The sequence below is a fragment of the Pelecanus crispus genome, chromosome 1 (genome assembly GCF_030463565.1).
Source record: "Pelecanus crispus isolate bPelCri1 chromosome 1, bPelCri1.pri, whole genome shotgun sequence".
Lineage (NCBI taxonomy): Eukaryota > Metazoa > Chordata > Aves > Pelecaniformes > Pelecanidae > Pelecanus > Pelecanus crispus.
In genome coordinates, this window is record NC_134643.1 from 153,186,065 (window position 1) to 153,212,863 (window position 26,799).

The 26,799-nt window shown below is 43.1% G+C and overlaps 2 protein-coding genes across 4 annotated transcripts; one reads left to right on the forward strand and one right to left on the reverse strand.

Moving 5' to 3' along the window:
- Positions 1 to 11,854: 11,854 nt before the first annotated feature.
- LOC142595161 (cytochrome c oxidase assembly factor 5-like) lies at positions 11,855 to 17,239 on the reverse strand. 3 transcript variants are annotated; one of them, XR_012831725.1, is made up of 4 exons: positions 17,138 to 17,239; positions 16,888 to 16,971; positions 14,623 to 14,784; positions 11,855 to 11,915 (listed from the first exon to the last, which is right to left on the reverse strand). XR_012831725.1 is itself a non-coding variant. In XM_075722709.1 (3 exons), exons 1-3 carry the CDS (start codon positions 17,237 to 17,239, stop codon positions 14,743 to 14,745), a joined length of 228 nt encoding a protein of 75 aa, XP_075578824.1. In that variant the 3' UTR covers positions 14,383 to 14,742. The 3 variants fall into 3 exon arrangements, 1 of the variants encoding a protein (XP_075578824.1); XR_012831724.1 differs by lacking the exon at positions 11,855 to 11,915 and adding an exon at positions 12,987 to 13,255; XM_075722709.1 differs by lacking the exon at positions 11,855 to 11,915 and having other exon boundaries at positions 14,383 to 14,784.
- Positions 17,240 to 18,136: 897 nt separating this feature from the next.
- Positions 18,137 to 23,687, forward strand: UNC50 (unc-50 inner nuclear membrane RNA binding protein). Its single transcript, XM_009490439.2, has 5 exons — positions 18,137 to 18,416; positions 19,906 to 20,026; positions 22,491 to 22,630; positions 22,707 to 22,808; positions 23,368 to 23,687. The coding sequence occupies exons 1-5, from the start codon at positions 18,137 to 18,139 to the stop codon at positions 23,502 to 23,504; spliced, it is 780 nt and encodes a 259-aa protein (XP_009488714.2). The 3' UTR covers positions 23,505 to 23,687.
- The last annotated feature ends 3,112 nt before the right edge of the window (positions 23,688 to 26,799 follow it).

Below are 26,799 nucleotides of genomic sequence, written 5' to 3' on the forward strand. Positions count from 1 at the left end.
GGTATGAGCAGACCAAAGAGACTGGACAAGTAGCATAAGGAAGAAAAACAAGGGGGACTGCATAAGCTGGCGCAAGGAAGCCGGGAACCAGCTGTGGGAACTGGAGAGATACTGGACACAGACTTCAAGGAAGAACCAGCTGCCTTCTGCAGAAAGAATAAAGTACCAACTAGCTTGGAGAGTCTAACTTGAGACACCCATGATTCAACTTTGGAAGTATACAGTCTTTTACATAATATATGCAGAAATAGATGGGAGGGCTTAGCAGTTCTGTAAAACTGAAACTAGATCTTAAATTAGGCACCCAAACCCTGAGAAATATTGTATTGACCAATAGCAAAAGGACAATTTTTAAAGACTTGCCTTGCACCACACAGGAACTGTAGGGAGTGGTAGGCTTGCATCCCAGGCCTCTGGAAGGATGCAGCTCTCAATTAGAAAACAACCTTGTCCTCCTCTTCCTTCAATCCCCTGCTTTGATCATTGTACAGCTTCCAATTTCTGCAACAAATAAAGCTGTTACACTCACTGATGTCCTTTACCGCACAGTTCATCCCCAGATTAGGCCCCTCCTGTGCATTAAATACAGCACAAAAAAGTAGATCATCTAAGTAAAGATATAGCGTAATTGCAATCCATGAGGCCAAACTGTGGTTACATGGATTGCCCTTTTAAGGCAGCTATTTTGTCAGCAGTGTAGGTCATTTATGGTTTAAAATGCTGTCTTCGTGCCTACAACTGTCTTGTTTGTATGGGGCAGCATTGCTTTCCATTCAGCGCGGAACCAACAGTGCCAAACACTTCCCCCAATCCCAGAAACGATGATGGACGATCTACCCACACTCTGGGAGCAAAAGTTCTGATCACTAGAAAACTTCAAGGAGCACGTTCAGCGACGTTTCTAGAAGTATGTGACTGTACAGCAGAGCAAGTTCACGAGTCCACAGGGAGTTGTCACTCGACACTACCTCCTAGCTTCCAGCTGTGACAACTTTTGAACATGGCTAGACATACATAACTTTTCTACTGATATTACTACCTCCTGGTCTCATACAAATTGTTGCTATATCTGTCTGTGCGATACTGTACAATTTTGAATTTAAAAAAGTGACCCATAAAAACTGGAAGGCATAAGACACCCATGATATAATTCTCTTGTGCAGATAACGTCCATACTCACAAAGCACCTGAGAAATGTTCTACAGACTTCCAGACCTGGGCAGGAAGACTTATCCCATATTTTACATCTTATATGTAGCATCTTCCACAAGACAATACACAAGCACCTTCTTTTAAACAAATGCTGTAATGTTCAATAAATTCTGATATTTACAGAACTGCTATCAGAATTAACAATGCACTAATACTTACCACTTTATGGTAAAAAATATGACAGAAAAATGGTACACAGAGCTCAGCCAGTAGCTGTGGTGACTGAAGATATTACCACGCTGCTGCTCAAGTTTACGGCCTCCCAAGCAAAGTCAATGGACCAGATCAAGCAAACACTCTTCAGAAATGTCAAACCAACAGTTTAAATTAAGCCGCTGAACTTTGCACTGAAGTTGCTGAAGCACAGGCACACATTTCGTTCCACCTGCCCTGCTGTGGGAGGCAGTAATTTCCAGCCTAGTGAATGTAAAAAGTAGCTACAGGACCAAAAGAACTGTTGGTGACAAGACGAAATGCAGCAAGATGCACAGAGAAATCCAGGTGGGTAATGGGGGGGAAGAAAAGGAAAAAAAATATCTTTAGAGGATCTATCAATAACTACTTTATTCTGAGCAACGCCGAAGAAAACCACAAGTTGTTTTTCAAAAGAGCACTATGAACAATTAGAGGCTTAGCAAACTCTGAAAAACTATTCCCTTAACACCGGTCATCACAGAGAAAATGTGGAAAAACAGCTGGAAAAAGAACAGAGGAGACTCCAGGCAGGTAAGTATTTTTAAGACACCTTATACAAAGCAATTTAATTCTGAAGTCTTACTATATCTCTCAAAGACTGGACAATTCTTGAAAAATTCTTCTAAAGCCTGAATCCCAGCTTCAGACTGCCAAGGGTTAAGGCTTGAAACAAACGCAAACCGGAATTATAGAAAGATCCAATGCCTAACCCTAGCAGTAAGCCCAGCACTGCGCTTTCCCCGACACAATAGATTTAACAACAGAGAATGAGTGGAAGAACAAATTCTCAGCAAATTTAGTATCCTCTGTGCCTCCACTGTTAGCCATAATTTCTACCTTAGAGGCTTGTCCTACTCATTTCAAGGAGAAATTCTAGGCAGCAAATTCTTTCTAAGCACAGTTCATTTTGCTTGTACGTGCTTTTGTAGCTGGAAGGAAGTTACAAAAACCTCAGCGATACAGCAGGGCACTGTCAGGTAAAGCAGCTATTCAGGCACGGAGTTAATCTGGACTTCTTGGCCTTGTAAAAAAGGAAGGAACTGAGCACGTGCAGAGGCATTTGCAGGCACTGATTTTATTTGTAGAATTCTGTATAGTTTGCTACACTGCAGTATGGGTAGCTTAGCTATAAGCTGCCCCAAGGAATTGAGGTGTGCTGTTTCCAGAGATTTGCCACATCTGTACATATACGCTTCCTATAATTAGTCATATGGTGGAAAGAATAATTATTCTTATAAAAGTTTAGATGGGTGGTAAAACATATTATTTGCTCAAGCAAGATGAAAATAAGCCGTGCTTGTGAGAGCAGACGACCCCAACTTCTGTAAAGCATCTTATCTAGCAATGGGAGTTAGCAGCAGGCAAACCCTGTACCAGGCGCTGTCTGCAGCTTCTCATTCCCAGCGGCACAGCCCCTCTCGCTTCCCATATGCTCAGGTTCAGGAGGCACCTGCCAGGGAAGCCCAGCTCTAAAGTCCTAGTCCTGGCTTTTGCATTCTCCCCAAGCACACCCCAGCTGGAGCTACAGGTTGAGAAATCCTCCAGCTTTTTGCAGGAACTACAACTTTAAAGTGCTCCACTGGCAAATGCTATGAAACATAGAACAGAAACACACTGGATGCTTTTTTGTATCACTATCTCTCCTCTTTCCTGTACGGGCCATCTACTCTCCCATCCTCCCCGCTCTTTTCCTTCCACTTTCCCCCTCTATATCCACACTCCTTTTCTCCCATGCTACTCCCTTTCACTTGGCTCAGTTATCTCCTCCACAAAATCCATTCTGTCTGCAACAAACTGGAAGAACAGAGCTGTATCTAGAGAGCGTCATCTCTCACACAACAGGCTTCTCTGTTAGCATGGCAGAGCAGTAGACCACAAACAAGATGCAGGCCTTCGTAAGAAATACAAGAACATCAAAGGGGTTACACTCTTACGAGTGGGCCAGGTCTACAGGTGACAGCTCAAGAATGTCTTCTTCAGTATATCCTGCTGATTCAATACAAGGTCTTAGCAGTATCTCACTGACGTATGCAATTTGAGTATTTTTAGTGAATACAAACACACATTCCGAAACCTCAGCTGCAGAGAAATCCTTGGTCATGTATTACAAGCTGCACAGAAAGTCTCCACCTAAGATCATGATCTCAGCTTGCCTGGAGACGAGGGGGAAAACTATGTCACGCTCTCATATTTCATCAAGATGGTTTTAGCTAAGTTAGGATGTACCTTGGTACATCAATTTCCCTATTTACTATTTATTGCATATTTGGTAAAAATATCATAAATTCAAGAAATTGACACTCCATGGAAGTATAAATGGCCAGGGACAGCCTTCTTGCTGAGCGACTACACTTTATTGCAGCTTTCAAATTTTTTTTTTTTCAAGAAGTGCTAACATATTTCTGCAGAGCTAGCACCTCCCTTTCCTCTGCAAGAGACAGAAAAGCGGCTGGCTCAATGGGCTGACAGAAGCAGAAGCACAATGTCCACCTGTGCTGGCTGATGTAACAGCATTAACCCCAGTTTCTGAAACAGGGAAAATACAGCAGTAACCATCAGGAAAAGTCTGGGAAGTTTGCCTTCCATTATCTTGTGCACACCTCCCTTACCGCATGCCATACAGACCGCAAAAGCCAGCTGTGACCCTACCGCTCCCCTGTGCAGCCAAGACACACCCACTCCTCTCAGCCAGGTGCTTAATTTACAAATGTCCCTGTTATTTTCCCTACTTCACCTGGTCCACGCTTCACTCTCAACCTGCTCCGCCTTAGCTGTTCCTTGGTTTTGCCTCGCATGCTGCCGTCTATGGCGACACTTCCCTTACAGCGAGCAGACCACTACAGAGGTGGGAACGTGGGAAGCAAAGGAAGGAGAGCCGTGGCAGCAGGAAGTGGTTGTGAAGCAGGAAAGGGAAAATCCTCCCTCTATCTGAAAGCCAGAAGAATCAACTTCATCTGCAGTAAAGAGCGTATCATATTAGGTTAAGCAGCAAGGCGTGATTTACACACACTTGAGGCTATGCCTATCTGCCTGACTGATGTGGATGAGGTAGATACACCCCAAAGCTTTCTTCTTCCAAGGTCAACAACATTTTCCAACGACGTTTCTCTAAAGGATGTCTGTTTGAGATTTAGGGAGATAATCCAACAATAGAGAGGAAATTCAGTCTGTTGGAAAAGAAACAGGAAGGGAAGTGACGAGCAGAAGCAAAGAGCGCGTAAGAGAGAGCTCTGAGCTACGCTGCCTGTGTTACCTGATCTCCTATCTCTCTTCAAGGACAACAGGTAGAGGTTTCAAACTTCATCTCCAAGCGAGGCAATTGCTCTCCACATCCAGGCAAGAAATGGGGAAGTTCTTCCAACAAAGTAATCTACAAAGGGGGTCCAAGAGGTATTCCTATATTCTAAAGGTGCATCCTATGTACTAGCAATTAGGTAATTAAAATTTGCTGTAACAAAGCACATGCCAGAAGCCTGAATTAAATCTGAACAAGGAAACAAGAAGAGAAAGGGGATCCTTCGCCTTCTTATTTTCCTTCCTAGTTCCAGTACAATAATATGGAGATTAAGGAGCCCAGAATGTATAGGAAACAGAGCAGACATTTCTCCTAGCAGTCATTTCACTCCACAAGGGAGAACTTCTTCCATTTAATGCAGCACCTGTGCAACCAGACTGGACTTGAACAGGTCTAAGAGATGGCTGAGGATGTCCAACCTTCAATATATCTGAGACCTTAAGACCAAAAACGCTACTGCCCTGGTAGGGGTACAGCCTTCTGTCTCAGAGCAAGCAAGACAGAAGTAAATAAGTTTCTGCAAGAGGTGTGATCACTGTCTTCAGTAACGGAGCCAAACACCCTCTGAAGATCACTAGGCTCCTTTGCCACAGTTTGGCAGGGTTCTTCATTTCTCCATGGGTCCCTACAAGCTACCACCCACTCTGGATTAAGTTAAAATTAGCTCATTAAAAATAAATGCAATAACAGGCAAAGCTGTTGTGTATCAAGAAAAAAAGCATAAAGCCCAGCAAGACCTTCCCAGCCAGCTCTCTACCGCCAGGGTAGATGAGCTCGATACTACAGAATTCCACAGAAAGAATGATGCTGGCCTGCAGATGGAGAGCTACTGTCAACACGGAGTGCTTCACTGCCCAGGCAAAAGCCCCTCTACCATCTATGCAGCACATGCAGTCCACGCTGAGCTTTGACCATCATATATTGACTTTGCTCATTGTATGGGGGAAAAGGTATGCTACTGGGACAAAGCTACAACTTCATTCTTACACTGCTCCATCAAAGCCACAGACGATGGTGCATCAGTACTGCAAAGGCAGTGCAAAGGCACTTCTACGATATTTCACAACCATATTCCAGCTTAATAAATGGCCAAAAATCTGAAATATGCATCAACCTAAACATACAATCTGTTTCCTTTTAAGGCTTCTCTACGTGGGAAAGGAATCATAAAAGCTGGTCTGGAATAAATTAAGGGAGGTTGAACGTTCTTACACATCCTACCACTTTCCACAGTGTACTCTGCTCGCTAAGCTCTGCTCTTCAACTCCCATTCCCTGAACGATGGCATCGCTGCCAAAAAAGCGGAGCTCACCGAAGAGCACGGGTACACCATGCATCATCAGGCAGCAATCACGAACGGACCCTCCGATCTTCACTTTTTCAAACTCCTGCTAGCAACACTGAAGAGACAATGCCACCTCGGGACGGGGCCTCCCGCGCGCGCAAGCGTTCCCGTGGCTCATTTTGAGCGCCAAAGGGTGCAGGTGCGGAGGGCGCAGCGCTGCTCAGGGTCCCAACCACACCACCTCACCCTCTGGGGCGACGCGACCGCCGCGACAGCAAATGCGGCGGGTGAGAAATTTCGCAGGGACGCGAGGCCTGCCAGCCTGCTGTTCCACAACAGCGCCCGGGCTAACGTGGCAAAGCACAGATGGCGTAAAAATACCTGGGAACAGGAATGCATAAGGGGTTTCAAGCACCCACTTAAATCACAAATTAAGTGACATAATTTTCTTTTTTTTTTAATGTCTCACTCTTGCACCTTTTCCCCAGGCTGGCGTTTATGCGCCCTTACGCAGGCAGGGCAGCCCGGCAGGGCTCACGTACGCTCGCAGGAAGGCTCAGGGACGAACCTTAGCGAAAGACGAACGCCTAAGAACGTCGCCGACGCCGCCGCCAAGCACAGCGGCGGGCTGCAGATGACAACAGCGATGACCGACACCGCGACGCGGCGCGAAGCAAACGCCGGGTGCCCGGGCCTCACTCACCAAGATGGGGGCTCGGCGGGGCGCGCCCCGGACGCAGGGCGGGCGCCGGCGGCGGCGCTGCGCCCCCCCCCCCCCCCCCGCCCCCGGAGCTGTCCGCGGCGCCTCCCGCCTCAGCCGTCCGAGAGCCGCCGGCCCCAGCGAGGCCCGGCCCCCGGCCCGGAGGCGCCCCTTCTCCCTCCGGCCCCCTCCTCCGGCCCGGCAGGCGCCCCCCGCTTACCTCGGCAGCCCCGGCTCGCCGGGCACCGCCCCGCGGCAGCCGCCGGCCCCGCACCCCCAGCGGCTCCGGCGCCCGCCCGATCGTGACGGCACCGGCAGCGGCGGCCCGGCCCCGCCCCGCCCCGCCGCTGGGCCCGGCCCCCCGCCGCCCTCCAGCCCCCGCCGCGGGAGGAGGGCGGGGGGGGGAGGCGAGGGCGGCAAGTAACGGGGACGGGGAGGCGCGGCCACGGCGAGGCTGGCGTCGCCCTCCCGCCCGGGCCGAAAGGAGCCGCTTTGCAGCACGGCTCCAGTTACCCCAGGCTCGGCCGCCGGCCTCCGAGCGAGCCGCGGTGCCGTTCCGTGCTCTGCCGTGTCCGACGCCAAAGGATCCAAAAATACAGAAAACGGGATGCTCTGGCATCACCGTCTGTGGTCAGGGATGGGGGATTGCGAGAGAGAAAACGCCATTGGTTTGAGAAGTACCCGCATCGCGGCTATGAAGTTTGGGCCACACAATTCGAGATAATAATCCATATTTTTTTTTTCTTTTCTAATGAAAACACCAGCATGTTTCCTCCATTCATCCTCACTCATTGTCCACACTTGAAGCTGCTCGATAGCTGGCTCAGCCACCTACATTTGTTGAAACTACCGCATAGCTGGAGCCTGGGCTCCATTTCTTAATCCATTGCTACACCATGCTGCTATCAGTGAGGGACTTACCTTGCTCAAGCAGCGCTAAGTGTAATTTGAAAGAATGTAAGAAGAGCTCACAGTCCAGCTCAGGCTCATTCTATTTTTTTTTTTTTTTTTCTTCTTTTACACAGTGCACAAATGCCAAGGAGAAGACAGGTGACTCACAACCCGCCCTGCCGGAACTCCCAGGAGGTACGCGAGGGGCTCCTGCGTGCAGGAAACACGCTGAAGTGGGGAATTCGTGAGACGCAGACGGGCACGCTTGTCTGGATGCCTCCAGCCAACTGTGCGTGATCTGCGGAGGACCGCTGCCAACTACCAGTTGAGTCAGTCCCAGCACCACTCTAGTGTAAGAACTGTAATTTGCCTGTTGCAGTTCCCCGCCGCCGGAAGCTGCCAGCTCAAGTCCTCAGTATGATCCGAATCTGGATGGAGAAGCCAGGAGGCGCAGCTTGAATTTTTCATTTTTCTTGCCACCTGTCAGTGGTGAAATTCCATTTTTAGCTGTGTGACAGGATTGATCCAAACACTTCCATTTCAAAAAAATCAGACAGAACTTACAGAGGAGAACCCATTTTCAATGCCTAGTCAAACACATGATTTTTAGCATTTCTCTTTGGTCATAGTTTAACACAAAGCTAATGAACCATGCCATGTTTTTAAACAAAAAGGAGTCAGAAAACAGGAGTTCCTCTGCATGTCATGCAAGTTTAAAGCCATCCTCTCACGAAAACATTAAATATACTTGGCCAGAACAGGCTAGAAAGCAAGTAGACACTGTCACTAGCACCCTTCAATTGGAACAGAGAGTTCAACAAGGTTAAGAAGCACAAAACATTGTCGTTTATTTGTAGCTGATGACAATTTTAATCATCATCAACCAAAATACGACCTTTTAAAAACAGCAGGCTTGGACAACTCCCCACCAAGGATCCTGGAAGAACGGTGTTTACTACTGATGTTCGCTTAGCATCAGTAAATCAGAACAGCAATAAAACTCAACAGACCAGCAGGGCGCTTACGCGGCACCAGCGCTGAGGAGGGGCCCAGAGAACCACCACAGGCAGAGCAGTCCGAGTCATCCAGGGCAAATAACAAGAGAAAAGCTGGCAGGGTAGGAACAGATAGGGCAGGCAGGTTTTTCACTTTCCTCATTTTTTGGTAAGAGTATATAGATTTGTTTAAGAAAACCTAAGTAACAAACCTCAAGAGCTAACTGTCAGAGGAGAGCTGTATTTGAGCCCAGGTATTTGGAAAGCTGCCCTGGGACCATTACCAGGTTTAAGACTATCCAACATTTTCCTCAAAGATGTAGAAGCATGTATAAACTCACTGCTGATTATATTTGTGGACAACACAAAAGCTGGCCCTATGGCAAACAAAAGAACTGGGCCATCACACGAGAGTCCTGGAACAGCTGATAAAGCATACCGTTCAAAATATTTTCTTTTTTAATAGCCAAATCTCAGGTTATACATCCAGGAAAAGAATACACGGCTGTACCTTGAACACTGGGAAAAAAGTGGACTGAAAAACTATTGACTCTGAAAAAGGCATCCGGGTCATAATGGACAAGGAATTGAACACAAGATCCCAAGTTAACATTGTGACAAAATGTGACATGCATCTTGGAAGCACAATCAATAGTGTACGAAGAAAGAAGAAAAGATTTTACCCATATATACATTACTGAAAAAACCCGTACAGGGCTTTATTGCTTCCTTAAAAGAAGATTACAGGTTTGTGAGGGGACTAAGGAAGATGGGCATAACACAAGATTTTAGGACATCAATCCATGCATTTCATCAAAAAATACTGAGTGTGTTTTTAGTTTCAAATGCATTCCCAGCAAGAAAATACAAGATACTACTAACCTCTTTTGCAGAGCCATCCCCTTCCTTTTTCCTGTAAGTGGAAACTGAGGTCAAATTCTAATCACAAGACAGACATGCACTTTAACAGAGGGATTACTAGCTATCGAAATATACTATCAAATGAAGACATAGATTACATTTTATGCCTTTCTCAAGAGTCAATGCCTTTCTCTAGCATAAAAACTTAACCTTCACAGAAGGTCAGACTAGATGAAGGGTGTTAAACTCTCTTACCTTAACTGCTAATATAAAGCAGGAAGAAAGGGACACTTCACCAGATGTCCAGTCTCAGCTGAGAAAGGGCTTTATGCAGTTTCTGTCTTTATATCAACCAATGCAAAATTTTAGACAACCGATAATCAGTTTTTATTTACCCTCATCTTCCCCAGTATGCTAGCTATGTGATGACCTGTAACAGATTTCTTCTCACCCAGGTTTCCAGAAACCATCCAGTTGCAGCCACTAGAGAGGTATGGCTGATACAAAATCAAAAGCCTGAGGCAAAGCAGTATCTAACAAATATTAGACCTCTGTAGCCTATGTACCAGAAAGACTTCAAAACTTCCCTCACCAAAAAAGCCTTAAAAATTCCTGCCAAAATTGGATGAAAAGAAAAATTCTATGTTCCTCACCCTTCATGATAATGAGGGACAACACAATGCAATTTTACAGTAGCACAGCTTATCATTGAAACTTATGAATTACAAACCGATTTCTATATTCACTGTTTTTTCCCTAGCTCCTTTTAAAGTTAACAGTAGCAATATTGCAAAAATAGTTTTGGTTATCTTGTTCTAAGTCACAGAGATTTGCTTGTATCATTTCCTCTGTTACTAAAAATCCTTAAGAATTTATTCTCTTCCATTTCACTGCAGCCCATTAGTACCTATGCGCAAAGAAAGAACATGACAGCTTTCATCAGGACAAACAAACCTCAGCTTGATGTGAAAAATAATTTCAATATTTATCTACTAAAATACATTATTTGAAATATATCACCTGCTACTGACATCATTAAGCAGCTATTAAAATGCTAATCTTGTTGCTTCTTCTCCTTTCAACATTTAAGGACATTATTAATCAACCTACTGCAAATTCTGAAAATACAGCATAGTCCACTTCAAGAAGGTGCTTTCTATGTTTACAGAATTTTCTTCCTACAGAGAGTCAACCAAGTCATCAGGAAGTTACAGAAATAACTAGTTAATAATTTTCTGAAGATATCTGCAGCAAAACCATGCCAGACAAATAATTCAGCATGCACATCTGGAAAAAGAAAAAGGAGAAAGGATCTTAAGGTTTCTGGTTACTATTCTGTCAACTACACTTATGATGGAAACTAAACTGTCATGCCCTTCAGCTTTAGACAATGAGATGCATATTTAGAATAAATACACATATTCTAAATGACCACATATCAAGTGCTAAGGCAGCATGAGCACTTGTGAAATTCATCATGTCAACAAAGCTGCTACAGTTCTGTATTTCTAAGCTTTCCATCCAAAGACTTAAACAACAGATACTGCTTACCACCTACATTCTGTGGCTGCATTTTTAGAAGATGATTTCACTTAGTGCTCTTCTTATGAGCAGAAGGTGTCAGTCTAGTTTGTTCCAGGCTTCCACTGAAATAAATATTATTATTTTTAAAGTTTGCTTTGGAAAAAAGCATATCATCCAACCTGCTACCCCCTAAAAACTTAAAAGCGGAGAGAGAATACACAACCAATTTCTTACGCCAGCCAGTGAATAATGAAGCTCTTTGTAATACAAATGCACACATTCTGGAAGCAGAAAAGCTTTCAAAAGTGATTGGGTTTTTTTTTTTTTTAAAGATGCTTTGTCTTTCCTTTTAAGATGCATAACAAATAATAAATGCATGCATACTTGTTAAACGCCAACCCCTTTATCTCACTTTTCAATATATGTACACATGGGCCTTCATTAAACAGATTTTGCTTAAACAAGATGTTTATCACTTCATACTAACTTGAAAGAACAGTTAGTGACCTGAAGAATTTTCAAACCAGAGTAAATGACTATGGGCTATTATTTTTATCATAATAAACATGTGAGTAGTTCTGCAATATGTGTTTACAGCTGTGTAAATATTAATGTGTTTGCAGGATCGGACCACAGAGAGAACATGTTAATTGATTAAACTAGATGCAGGAACACAGACAGGTCCTAACACTGATGGAGCCACAGTCTGCGACAGGAATCTCGACAGCATTCAGCACCCTTTGACTCTGCCACCACGTAAAACAAATGGGAGAAATTAGAGCAGCAGCAAAAGGTTTTTGCAAAGTGTGTCCTGTACTTACTCAATACAAATTATTAGCACTGCATATATTTGTGATTCTAAAACCAGTAAGAGCCTTTCAGCGCCATTTCCACCTTTTGTCTTCAGCAGTCTAATTTCACAGATTCAAATACATTACACGTTCAATCTTGCAAAACCTACCATAGATTAGAAACGTGTATTTTTTCAATAAAAGCCAGTGATGTAGCACAAGACATGAGACTTAAAAGTATCAATATATTCAAATAAAAACATTTTGTGTATTAGGAAAAAAGCTGGAATCATATACACAAATTTATAGTACTTAGGACTTTCCATTAAGGAAACAAATTGGTTTTCATACAAGAAACATTAATAGCTCTCAAGTAGGACAGTGCTCAAAGTCCCAAGGCAATTATATCATTAGTCATTTTTAGGCAGAATATTATGTTACACAATACCAGAATTGAACAATGATAGTCTCTCGAGCAAGTCAGTATTTAGATACGTATTATATGTATTTTTATACCATCCTAGATAGCCTAGTGAACCATTAGGAAGTTCCGACACTAAGGGATTCTATTGGATCAAGTAATACAAGTATTCTGTTAAATTAATTATTAAATCCTTAAATGCCTGATAGCAAACACTGCATTTAATTTTCACACTTGATCTCCACCGAAACGAGCCAATTCCTAAAAATAACTTTAATTAATTATCTGTCTATGATCTGTTATCTGCCTGCTCCTTTCCAAAAGGAGTTTCTGCAGCACCATTAGGCGAGGCTCAGTGATTATGGCCAAGAAAGGGACAGATCACCTGAAGCACCAAGCCTATAGTTCCCTGTGTCAGGGCAGACCATGGAAGAGTCCCTGACTGCCCAAATCACGTACCATTCTCACTCTTCTCTCTAACAGGCATTTAATTACCTGCCAAGTAGCTTTAATTCCCCCCCCATATGGAGAAAGCTTGTGAGTAATACTTTGAAATTAGAGTGGTAAGTTAAGAATACTCTCATAGACATCATATCAATTTATCATTTTAGTATAAATAAAGAGACAATATGGTAACTGGGTTGTGGAAAACAAAGGAAGTTTACAGCACTTCAACAAATGAACTGGCTTTCACATCACCAACAGAACATGAAAATGTGAAATCGGTGTTGATTTACGATTGCAAAAATAAAATCCTACACATACAAGGAATATAAACATACTTTGATCACAGAGCAGTTGCTTAAGAAAGACAGAATTAAATAATCAACATGCAGTCATTCACTGAAGTCATCAATTTTACAAACAATAAGCATCGCATGCATTTGTTCAGACTAAATGTAAATCAGCTACATGGCTAGAAGCTTTAGCCAAGAAAAGCAGTTACTGTGACTCTCTCCCCTCTCACTATTTCCTAATCTTGTTTCTAATCAGCTTGTCTGAAGTTATTTCAGTTTCCATATGTAAGAGTTACACTACCATTTCTTTCTTAAGGGCTTCAAAAGGCAGGGAAGGAGGCAGAGACACTGAAAGAAGGAAAAAGAAATATTCTTCAGAAACAAGTTCTTAAACAGACCGAGTAAGCACTGACGACAGTTATGTTTTAAGCACTGTTTAATGCTTGTTACCCCCATAAATCCCACTTCCTTACCAGGGTGGGGCAAGAGAGACTAAGTGATAGATGTTAACACTGTCATACTGCAGACAGATCTGCCACAGTCATCCTTGATCAAATGAAAGCAAACCAGTATTTTCCTCTATTAATTTCTTTGCTTTTTCACCGCAGCTGTTTTACAACTTATGAAACTATATAAAATTTGACTAAGCACAAAAAAATTCTAAAGGAAGAGCAAGTTTTCAGAAGTACATAGCAGAAACTAATTACAATTTAAATGAACGTGAATGGCAATTCGAACATAAATGCGAACCAAAGAATTCAGAGATAAGTGGCAAAGTAAAAAGAAGAAAAATGTTCACAAAGTACAAAGTAAATTTGTGGAACACAACTTCCTATAAACACAATAAAGTCCAGATCATCATCCCTAGTTTGTACATATGGTTGGATTAGTATTTATATACTTGCTTGGAAAATAATGCAGAAAGATAATTCATGGTCATCTCAGAGGAACTTAAATATTATTGTAAATACTTCTAGAACACAGTAATAGCAGCCACTGTCTCCTTAACTGTTGGCCTGAGGAACACCTTCCTCACCCATCCAAAGATACATAATTTGCTACATCCTGGCATATGGCTTTCAAGTCATTGACTAGAATAATGCTACAGTTCTCTTGTGTCAATACAAGGAGAAGACAGATTACTGAAAGATAAATCAGACATCCTTTAATTAGAGTAGCCAAATTTTAATCTAGTTGTCCAATGAGAGTAGACTGTGCTAATAAACACGTAAATCAATCATCACATTAAAAGGAATCTGTAGCAAGAGGAAAGAGATGCCATCCTTGCACATGTGGGACTGCAAAAACATCGCCACTCCTACCTATCAGTGCAGGTTTGTTGGGTAACAAACCTACTGGGGAGGAAGCAGCTTGCAGATACATTTCACAACCTTGGTCAACTCGTCACCTCTGGAAACAGCTCTATCCTGAGCTATCCTCTGGGATACCTGTCGAGTGAACTCCCAGTTCCATATCTTGTATTATTTGTAATGGTAAAACATGATCAGAATTAGTAAAACCACAAAAAACTTCACTTCAAAACACAATGATAACTTCTGCAGCCTGTTCCGGATTTCACATATTTTATTGCAAGCACATGACATTTTGCAAGCAAGTACCCATTTTGGCCAGAACTTGCAGTTTTATGCTTGCCTTCTTTTTAACATTTAAATGCACATCCAGGTCAATCTATCGGAACACTCAAGAGTAGATACCTTCCACGAAAATACTGCATGAAAGGATGCAGCAGATACAATCTTCTTTCTTTAGTCTCTGTTTTGCTTAAAGTGCTGATGAACCCTGATTTCCCATGGCTGGGTCTCTTCACGAGGACTTCAGTATCCCTTCCTTCCTCTGAATCTTGCCCTGGTATCCAACTGAAAATTGAAGTAAATATATTAAAACCATTCATTTTGCAAAAGAAATACTTTAGAGTGCTTGTGCTATCTTGGCACTTTGTAACATCAGAAGAAAGCGCAGAGTAAAGCAGAAGTCACTGTAAAGAAAATTAGTGATGTAGACAACAAGTCATAGGGCTGTCCAAAGGAAACAAACATTGTATTACCTAACATCTCACCCAAAATTAAAATTACGTGATAAGCATCCTGTGCATTCTGAAATAAGCAGTGTAACAATGCAAGTGACAGAACAGCATAGTGGGATGGCAAGGAACACACGAAAACAGGGTAGTGTAAATCTACTTAGATCTGTTTTTCCAAACTTAACTGACAAGCTGAAGGAGGAAAATTCAGATTGGGCTGAAGTGGGAGTCACTGCAAATGTCAGTGAGGACAGGGATAACTTAAATACAACAAGTGTCTGAAAAAAAAAAAAATCAGTAAAAACTGAAATAATATTCAGCTTGTAAAAGCTGCAAGTTTCTTCTTGGCAGTTACAAAAAAGCATTTAATGGCAGACAAAAAATGGCAGTAAATCTAAAGTAACAGCTACAGTGCAGGACTTACTGAAACTAAATTGCAAGTTCTTTCCCAGCGCAGCAGAAAAACATACTTTGATCTTGGGAGAATTCTTCTGAATTTAGACAGTCAGTGTTGAAGACGGCAGTTACAGATTGCAATTCAGCCGTATTCAGATATTAGATGGAGAACACATCTTTTACCTCCTTTAACTAACCCTCTTTCAGAACTGCAGCAAAATTTGTAAAGACCTAAACTGCAAGATGCTTGTCCAATAATCAAGCAGCTTCCACTTTAAACCTTGTTCCTACTTTAATATCTAACGTGTACTGAAGTTTACTCCTCTGATAAGAGATTGTATTTCCTTACAAAGAAAACAGCATCTAAGAACAATCCCTAATTATTTTAGCATGTTATAAATTATATCTGCATTTAGTGTTTAACTTGTTTTTAAATACTCTTTAAGCCTCACTATTATACCAAGTAAGAAATTTGGCAGAGCACAATTATTGAAATTTACAGAGTTAACAGGACAAGAAAGATGCCATTCTTCAGCCTTAGAATTTGGAGCAGTTAAATAGAATCATGTAAGAGCCAGGCCTCTTCCCACATGAAACTTAGTTTCATCAGGCTTGCTTAACCACCTACAGACAGAAATACAGGCCTATCATCTGGAGATACATATATTGCTACTGCAGCATCAAATAGGGATTTAAAGTATTAAATACACAGCATTTTTTTCTGTCCACAGAAATAATAATTTCTCACTTTATGGATTAATACAGTTCATATAGGAAAGCTACAAAAAGCTGCTGTGACTTAAGCAAAAATACGGAATGGAAGGAAAATTTTAGGTACAGTTTCAGCTGCATATTCTTCATTATGTATCACAACGGCTAAAAATAAAAATGAGCCCGGCACTATTCATGCTTAGAAAGTTCTAATACCATCTTTGCCATGCCTTAACTATTTTTTACATGTTATGGAAACACAAGCAAGATGTTTCTAGGCAATGAATGCCTACCAAAATTGAGGAAACTTTATCTAATTACATTTTTACAACTGGCTTACTTGATACCCCACTATATAAAAAACCCCAAACTGTTCTTTACCATGAATTCAAGCCTTCCAAGAAAATTAACGATGCAAGAGCCTGCTTCAACAGTGGAAATCTCTTTCAGTGGGTCATTCTTTTCACTTAAATGTTCTTTCTTCATAGACAAAAATTAGCTTGTCAATCTCTCACTTGATCTACTAATATTGTTGAAACCAAAGCTTTACTAAAAAAAAACTAGTAAAAATACATACCTCGTTGACATGTCACATGCTAAGCCTAATTCAATTTAAATACACTTCCCCCTCCTCTTGTTCACACAAGTTTTTCTTCATGAGAAGCGTGTACAACATCCGTATTTTAAATGGAATTCAAAGGCAAGACCTATTCTGCTTAATGACACCAGTTTTACTGAACTAAAGCGGTTAAGAGGTTTTCTTCAGAAAGCGGGGAAAAGGACGGAAAGCAACCAGGCCGCTAGCAGAAGAAAATACACCACGAGCACTTACCATTGATCTTTTGCACGCAAAAAATGTCATTTGCAAACTCCTACAGTGCCCTTCCCTCAAACATTGTTTAGGGGTTTTGTTTTCCTGTGAGGTGAAAAATGAAGGATTAAAGACTTAGTGGATTTCTGCAGCTTGCCAGAGAGACACAAAAATGCTTCAGACACCGTTTCCCTCGGGGTTTAAGCGGGGGGAGCAGCGAGGCGGGGCCGAGAGCTACGGGGCTTTTTCCCGGGCGTGCGGCAGCGCTCACCTGCAGGACGCAGGGGCTCTCCAGCAGGCACTGCCGCAGGTCCTCCCGCACCCCCCCGCAGGCCCGCCCGTCCTCCTCCTTATCCTCGTAGTACTTGGGCATGGCGGCGGCGGCGACACCGGCCCTACGCCTCGCTGCGGCCTACCCGGCCACCGCTACCGGCGGCCGCCGCCATCTTGCCGCCCACAGCCCTGTCGCTGCTTCCGGCGGGGAGAGGAAGGGGCAGGGCGGCTCCGGGAAGGAGACTGGAGCGCCTGCGCGGCGGACGTTGCCGGAAGGCGACGGCGGCAGCAGCGGCAGCGGTGGGGGGCGAGGCGGGGGTCGCGCCGCGCCGCGGGCAGGGGCAGCAGGTGAGGTCCCCGCTCCCTCCCCCTCACCGCGCTCTGGGGCGCGGGCCCGGGCCGTTGGTGGGGCGCGGGCCCGGGCCGTTGGTGGGGCGCGACCGTTGGAGGGAGGGGGCTGGGCGCTACCCGCCCCGGCGCTGAGGTGCGGGTCCCGCTAAGAGGGCGGCGGCTGCCTGTGGAGCGGGAGCGGGTGTGCGGGGCTGGCGTGGGCTGAACAGCGAGCGGGGAGGCCGGTAACACACCCACCCCCCGCCTCCCCGGCTGGGCGCTCTGGCCTTTCGCCTCCCGCGAAGCCCATCGGCCTTGAATGGCTTTTGGGACCGCAAGAAGGCGTAGTGCCGGGAGAGAGCCCGCTTCCCGGGCGCCGCCACGCAGCCCCGCGGGGCTGAGGAGGCGGGGGCCGCAGGCGTGGGGCTGCCCGACAGGCGGTACGGGAAGCAGAGTTGCCTGCTCCTAGTTTCCCCCTTGCTGCCTCCCCAGCAGCCAGCAAAGTGACTGCCGGGCTGCGTCACACTCGCCTGTCAATGTCATCGTTTGTACTTGTGCATAGTTTTTGCAACTTCGCTACTACAGATGTGGCCTGCGTGGCGTGATTTTATTTTTATTCCCTGTTATGCGTGAAACCAAATGCATCTTTCGAAATTCCTTTAGCAAAATGCTGCCAACCACTTCGGTTAGTTCTCGGAGCCAGGGTAACGGTGCGCTGAGCCCCAGAGATGCTGCGAGGCACACAGCTGGAGCAAAACGCTACAAGTACCTGCGGAGGCTCTTCCACTTCCGCCAGATGGACTTCGAGTTTGCTCTTTGGCAGATGCTTTACCTGTTTACCTCACCACAGAGGGTTTATAGGAACTTTCACTACAGAAAACAGACAAAGGACCAATGGGCAAGAGATGACCCTGCTTTCTTAGTACTCCTCAGTGTCTGGCTCTGCGGTGAGTGCAAGGGGAATAGACAGCATAAAAGAGAGGGAGGGAAAGTTTAGGGATGAACATTTGTGGTTGTCGTGGTTTAGCCCCAGCCAGCAACTCAGCACCACGCAGCCGCTCGCTCACTCCCCCTACCCCAATAGGATGGGGGAGAGAATCGGAAGAATAAGAGTGAGAAGCACTCCTGGGTTGAGATAAGAACAGTTTAATAATTGAAATAAAGTAAAATAGTAATGCTAATAGTAACAGTATAATAATGATAATAATAATAATATCCAAAGCAAGTGATGCACAATGCAATTGCTCACCACCCGCCGACCGATACCCAGACAGTTCCCAAGCAGCGATCGCTGCTCCCCGGCCAACCCCCCCCAGTTTCTATACTGAGCATGATGTCATATGGTATGGAATAGCCCTTTGGGCAGTTTGGATTCACTACTCTGGCTGTGCCCCCTCCCAGCTTCTTGTGCACCTGGCAGAGCATGGGAAGCTGAAAAGTCCTTGACCAGCATAAGCAGTACTCAGCAACAACTAAAAACATCAGCGTGTTATCAACATTCTTCTCCTACTAAATCCAAACCACAGCACTATGCCTGCTGCTAGGAAGAAAATTAACTCTATCCCAGCCGAAACCAGGACAGTGGTCCTTCTAATAACACACACACACACAAAAAAGGACCAATCCGTATGGATTATCTTTTAATCAAAGTAGAATAGAAGAAAACAGCCTAACCTTTTGGAAGTTAAGGTGGGAACTGGAAAACAAAGGAGGCATAACTCATACTATGTAGTCTTGAATTAATTTCTCTATTGCAACTCATTCTCTATTGCATTTCAAACTATGTAGTTCCCATAACTTTGACAGTAGTAAAACCCCATGCCACACAGGAATGCTTTAGTTAAAAAAAATACTGAACGTTTGGTTTATCTGAGCGTTACACATAAAATACCATTTTTACAGTAAAGGCCCTAGTGAAATTCTGTATATTGTGGAATTAAGCTATAAACAAAGTGTCTCATGTAATTTTTAGACTGAATTGCAAATGCAGTAAGTATTATCCTAGTCATCTTCTGTTATATAGCACATTGCTGTTAGTAATATTAAAACTGTTGACTCTGAAATAAAAGTATGTATCACCACACGCATGGCTTGGGTTAACAAGGGGCTTTTATAAAACAAAGAATATTCTATTGTAGAATTGTGTGTGAATTTTTAAAAAATAGTTGGGGGTGAGCAATACAATTTGCTGTTATATCGTTAAGCCCAAGTACAAGTGAGTGTTCTAAAATCTGTGAAAAGGATTATATTGTGAAAAAATTGCATTATATCTAATATTTGGTGGACAAAATGAACTGTTGGACTGAAAATCTCAGGGAGAAAAATAATAAGGAAACTGGAGGCTTTGTAACAGTATACTCAAAAAAACCCATACTGGTTTAAGATCTCATGCTTTCTTTTCCATAGTGAACTTTAATAATCTTTTTCTCCTTTCAGTGTCTACTGTAGGATTTGGATTTGTGCTGGACATGGGGTTTTTTGAAACAATAAAGCTGCTACTTTGGGTTGTCTTCATAGACTGCGTAGGCGTTGGCCTCCTGATTGCAACTCTGATGTGGTGAGTAGTGATGTCTGAGACTGAGCTCAGCATTGCTCTTGGGACACCGATAGTCCTCTACTGTTTGCAAGATGCTCAGTTCTCCATTTGGGGCAAAATTATGAAGTATGTATTGACTATAGGTTTTGTGCTGTTGTGGTAATTGTTTCAAAAAGTTGCTTTAAAAAAGAACACCTCCTTTTCTTTACTATTTCCTGCAGAAGACAAATGTTCAGAAAGTCTGTATTACAATGAACATTTCAGCTCGTTTTCTTTCTTCTTGAGCTGGTGGTTCTCCAGCAATACTTCCAAATCAAAAATTTGGTGATCAAAGCCAATTCTTATTCTGGTTGAACAGCTTAAATGTAATCATCCTCAGGCTTATTTCGGTTAAGTAGGACAATATATGGTTGGCCCGTGCTTCTTGCTGAAGATTTTAGCTATTTCCACTGCAAGCAATGTCTGTTCCATTTCACGGATGTTGGCTTTGTTGCTTTGGTGGTAGGCGCTGCCGGTTTTATCCTGTAATGGCCAGAGACTTACAGAAGGGGAGAGGCAGTAGCGAGTCAGTTCATAACCCAGGCCTCAGCATGTTATAGATGTTTCCTGCACCAGCAAGGGAGCCGTGAACCAACAGGAAGTCTCTGTTTCCCCACTATGGCAAGGGGAGGGCACCAAAGAAAGAATTTTTATTTTACCAAGAACTTTTTGACGGTAGTGGTGGAAAATGAAAATTTACAAGGAAGCAAGGGCACTTAAGAGAGTTCTTAGTAATGGAGTTGACATCTTAAATTGATGCTGATTGGAAAAGGGATAGATTCCTTTCACACAGTGACCTTGGGAACTCCCACTTACAATTGCAGACTTCGGGATGAGGTTCATACAAGAACTGTAGCTGATAAATGAAAGATCCATCTGACCTCTCTCCTGTCTGGGACAGCAACCCATAAAATACTTGGGGAAGAGCATATAGTAATGCTTCCCCGCATCGTCCTGCAATTTGTGACTTGGGATGCAGTCTCCCAAACCAGAAGGACAACAGCATCTGCTGGTTTTCCTCTGTCTTTTAGTCAGCCTCCTACAGGCCTAAACAGCAGTCACCTGGCTCCAGTATGTTCAAGTCCCTTCTTGCACTGCAGGCTCACCTTTTTTTTTTTTTTTTTTTTTTTAAAAAACTTCCCCCATTCCTAATGAGTCTAGAGCCCTTCTTGCCTTGCTTCACCTTTGTCATGGTTTAGCCCCAGCCAGCAACTAAGCATCATCCAGCTGCTCGCTCACTCCCCCTGCCCCAGTGGGATGGGGGAGAGAATCGGAAGAGTAAAAGTGAGAAAACTCCTGGGTTGAGATAAGAACAGTTTAATAATTGAAATAAAGTAAAATAGTAGTAGTAATAATAGTAATAATATACAAAGCAAGTGATGCACAATGCAATTGCTCACCACCCTGCTGACTGAGGCCCAGCCAGTCCCCAAGCAGTGATCACTGCCCCCCCAGCCAACCCTCCCAGTTTATATACTGAGCGTGACATTATATGGTATGGAATAGCCCTTTGGCCAGTTTGGATCAGCTGTCCTGGCTGTACCCCCTCGCAGCTTCTCACTGGCAGGGCATGAAAAGCTGAGAAGTCCTTGACTTAATGTAAGCAGTACTTAGCAACAACTAAAACATCAGTGTGTTATCAACATTCTTCTGGTACTAAATCCAAAACACAGCACTATGCCAACTACTAGGAAGAAAATTAACTCTGTCCCAGCCAAAACCAGGACAACCTTGCACCTAGGCTCTGCCTTTCTGACCCTGCCCTTAGCACAAAGAGCACATGAGAGAAAGCTACCATGAAAGTTCTGGTCTCTTAACTGAGCACATATTGACTTCTTGTTCTTCTTCTAAATGGGATGATACATTTTCTCATGTCAGCGGAACTTCAACTGAAGAAAACAAAGTCTCAGGCTTGTTCTGCAGTCTGTAACACCAGGCAGTGTGCATTCTGTTAGCATTTCTTTTCAATAAGAAGAATGGGCTCATCTTAAGAGTGCTAGCCTGCCCTCTTCCTGTCCACGAAGTGTGCCATTTCTGTAGGGACGAAATAAACCATCTCCGTGTGAGGTAACACGCATGTGAAGTGATAACCTGTGAGTGCTCACCTGAAGTAATCTCTGTGTGTGTACAAGGGTGGCACGCTGCCTGAGAGCTCGTAACTGCATTGATAAATTGTAGCACCAGTCTATTTAAAAAAGCCAAGTTCTGGTGCTATATTATGTGCAGTGTATTTCAGCTGCCCATCGAATGCAAGGAATGTAATCATAGTTTTAACAAAAATGATAGTCTGGTCTGCATAATTCTTGCATACTTTTCTCCCAGTTAGCAGAAACTTTGTTGGGATGTGGAGTTAGGATCACATATGGCTTACTGTCTCCAGCCAACATCTTGTCAGTCAGCTTTATAGATCTACATGAACAACCGTCTCAACTACCTTTCCATGTAGGTTCATTTCTAATAAGTACCTGGTGAAGCAGCAGAACAGAGACTATGATGTGGAGTGGGGATACGCCTTTGATGTTCATCTGAATGCTTTCTATCCCCTACTGGTCATTCTGCATTTTATCCAGCTGTTTTTCATCAACTGTAAGTAGAATATTTTGTGCGCTCTGCTTCAAAATCATACTCTATCAAAACAGCTGAGAGCAGTTGTCTCTTTCAGATGTCATCATATCTGATTCTGTCATTGGGTATTTTGTGGGGAATACATTATGGCTGATCGCAATCGGCTATTACATCTATGTGACATTCCTAGGATACAGCGGTAAGTAGCAGCAACTGCTTTTCTATTTGTTTGACTAAAACCAAGAGCATGATTTTAGTCTATTAATTTGCTCTTAGTCTATTAATTCACAAAGCAGAGGCTCAGCTGTGCATTGAAGTCATTCTTTCTTCGTGGTAAAAGAAGTTTGATAGAAATTTACTGGTCCATGTTTCCAGCTGGGTGGACATCTTGACCAAATAATTGATACTCTTCTCCATACCAGCTTCCCTTCTTGTATTAGACCTGCAGCACTGCAACTTGTTTTCCTCCATAAATCCACTTGTTTGCATTGGGTAAAAATTCTGTAGTGAGTTTAAGACCATGGTTTTAGGTAAAAGAGTTTCCCAGGGCTTTACCTATACCAACTCACTCAAGTACTCTTTAATCTGTGCTAATGGTAGGACTAGTAGGGCAGCGCTTGACAAACCTGCCCTTCTGAGAAGGCTGGCAGGGCAGCACTGGTTGTTTCTTGCTGTCTTTCCCCACGGCCATTCTACAGGAAGCACGTTTTTTCAAAGAGCACCACTTTATACTTGCTTCATTGTCGCTTCTGTTTCAGCGTTGCCCTTTCTGAAGAACACAGCTATTCTTTTGTACCCGTTTGCACTTCTCATCCTGCTCTATTTGATCTCATTAGCGTGTGGATGGAACTTCACCAAGATGCTTTGTTCCTTTTATAAATACAGAGTGAAATAAACCCAGGGCTTCATGTATCTAATGTTTGGTTTTTATCTTAGCTGTCTTGACAGTAAAGAAAAACTTAAGAACACTTTGTAAATGGTTGTAAATTTCTCTTTATTGTAGATAATTGTAAAAAAAGTTTGAAGTGTCCTTTTTTTAATTAAAATATTTACAACAGTAAACATGTTAGCAGTTTTGTTCAAATACTTTTGCAGTACATTCCTAAAAACAAGTTACTTGTACGTCTCGGTAGCTTAAATTTAACTGCAACAAGTCTATTTAGCGTAACGCTTACTGCAGATATTTTGCATGTACTGGCATAAGCTCTACATTATGGGGGTTTTAAGTGACACCGAAAAGCAGTTTTGATTAAGAATAATACTGGAATACCTTGCTTTGGGACTGTGTGAAAGTAGGGATCTTAGTAGTGTTGCAATGGCAGAGCAACAACTCTCTAGTTATGGACCTGTCCCTTTCTTTCACAAAAGAACTTGAGAACAGATTTATTTTAATGACTACTTCAAATATACATGAACAACTCTGGCACACAGAAGAAACAGTGATGAAAGGCACAATTAACATGACCCATATCAGGTTTCCAAATGTAGCAGCAAGTTTTTAAACCCCATCTCTAGAAGTCCAGTGGGTATTGTTACATCCACCGTTATGAGCGGGAGGGCGATGAACACAGGAAGTACGAGTTTAGTTTGGCTACAAGGGTGGGCTCGTGGCAATGCCTACAGCTGTAAAATCCACGAGGCAGGAGTATAAACTGACCGTCACAAACAATACCTTCCGGAAAATGAAGATGACAACTCTCCAAAGCAGAGCATTCAGTATGAAACATGAGCACTAGGATTCAGTTTCCAAAACAACGCAAGAGTAAACTGGTTAATAGTTCAATACTAGAATTTGATCTCTAAGGAAAAACTATATTTATGCTGGCAGTGCATCTTACAGTACTGTGTGTTTCAGCCACTGTTAAGGCTTGAAGAGAATCATGTTCCCCTCTCAGCAGACACTGAGCAGCGTTCCCCTTTTAACAAGGAAAGGGCTGAACCACCGATCCACGGAAGGCCGAGGATTCCCCTCAGGACCTGCTCCCACCCAGGCTGACAGCACGAGCTCCCGGCCTGCAGGCAGCTGCAGCCCAACTGTACAACTTCTCCCTAACAGGAATCCTAGCACCAGCCATCACCCGCTTCGGTTCAACAGTAAAAACACTGAAGTATTTAGTGCCCTGTGGTGCACTGAAATCGGTGAAGGACTCGGGGCCTGCACACCTTCCCTTTAGAGATATCAAAGTGTGTCCCCCTGAAACTAAGGCTTCATTGTTCTCAAAATTAAGCTACTTTCAGTTCTAGCTGCTCGCTCTTTACAGCGGCAATCAGCAAAACTCTTAAGAGAGCCCTAAGGTCAGAAAAGTGACAGTTTCAAAGACTAATTCTTCAGGTCTGCCTGGGGTGTGTTTTTCACATCGGCAATCAATGCTGGCCTGACAACACCTGTTGTTCAGTAGCCTTTCAGCATTATGCTGGTGATTGTGAAGATGATTAACAACCAAGGGTTCTTTTCCCTTTCTACTACAGTGACTCGCTTTAGCTTTTTCAGAATACATCCCTCCTAGTAAGAACAAATAGAGGACCTAGGGTTAATTTATTTCAGGGGAGCAAGGTTTGCAGAGATTTAATTCTTCCCCCTTCCCCCCCCCCCCCCAACTAAAATAGTATTTTCCAAGTTGGAAGCAAACTACAAATTACTACAATACTTCACCTGGAGCAAATATTTCCAACAAAACCCAGAGGTTACTGACATGATAATAGACTTGGAAAAAAATGAAGGAAAAATGTTTCACAGGTGTTGCACAATTTTGCCAAAGACTAATCACGCTCCAGCCCATCCAAGGAATCGCGTATCGCATGGCAAGGTATAAATTGCTTAGCTCTAAACTAACTCTAGGTATTTAAAAACTACTTTTGAGAGAGCTAGGCAAGCAGCGATACAACCAAAGAGTCCAGTCTTTTATTGGTCCACGAGTCATATGTTTATATGTTTGAATTTTTCTACACCATCTTTCCACTAAGAAAAACCAAATGTATCTATATGAGTATTTTCTATCGATGCAAATAAATGGTTGAGATGCCTGCAAAAGCGTAAAGCCTTATCCAGTGCTTTAGAAACACTCGTTAATTAAAAAAATTAAAAAGTGCTAATTTGGGATCACATCCTGTTCACATTATTTACAAAATTTTCAGTAGAACTACCCACTGAATGAGCAAAGCAAGATTATACCGACAGTCTCGTATTTCCTTGGTTCAGAGCACTCCTGATCAGCTCAGAAAAGCCAGTGCTCATATCAGCCGGTCTGTTTGGCATCCAGTATAAGAAGTTAAGAATAATTTGCCCAGACAGTGAAGGTTTCTGGTAATGCCTTTGGTTTCACAAAAGCTCTCTTTTCTGAAGCTTTAACAGCATCAGAAGGAACTAATAGGATCATAGGATAATGCAGTTTATTTGGAAATACTTTCCATTATTTGATTACTATAAGATACAGTGGCCTAGAGGGGATTTTTTTAAGGCCACAACAAAAATAACTTGAAATTAAATACATGTAGGAAAAAACTCCCAAAAATCAGGCAATAGGTTTAAGATGCTGAGAGGAAGTCTTGTGGTAATGCTGTAACTTACAGCTGAGATGCGTAGAAGGCACAAGCCCTGGAGTACAGCCAGTCATAAACAGTGCCCGAGCTAACGGCTGTTGAGCCAAACAGCCGAAGCAGTCTTATTTCACCGTAATTCCAGGAAGGAGGCTTGCACCACGTTAGCCTGACTTGGGGATTGGAACTTGAAAGGTATAAAGCCCAGAATATCTGTCTGCAGAGATAATTAGACAGAAAATATTTTTGCTGCTTTTTCTGTATCTCAGCAAAATTGCCACGCAGATTTGCGGTACTGTCTGATTACACCAGGTCTGACTTTACCTGAATCTTCAAAAGGTAATTCGTATTCACGTGGCACATTTATTTAGAGAGCATATAAGCTCGCAAACATTTAACATGTTGAGGCAACCCAGAGTATTTCCAACTCCTGCTAGTACGATGTAATAAAAATGCAACAATCTTTTGAAAACCCCCCACGTATTTTACCAAGCACTGGTTAATTTGTTGGCTTTGATAAATTTCATCTCAACATTTTTGAAAACTAAATATACTGGTAACACCGGAGTCCTGCAGTCAATGTGGTAAGGGTGCTATATATTTAGATATTTTGGCAATGATTCCTCTTAACTACTGTGAAAGATCAGCAACAG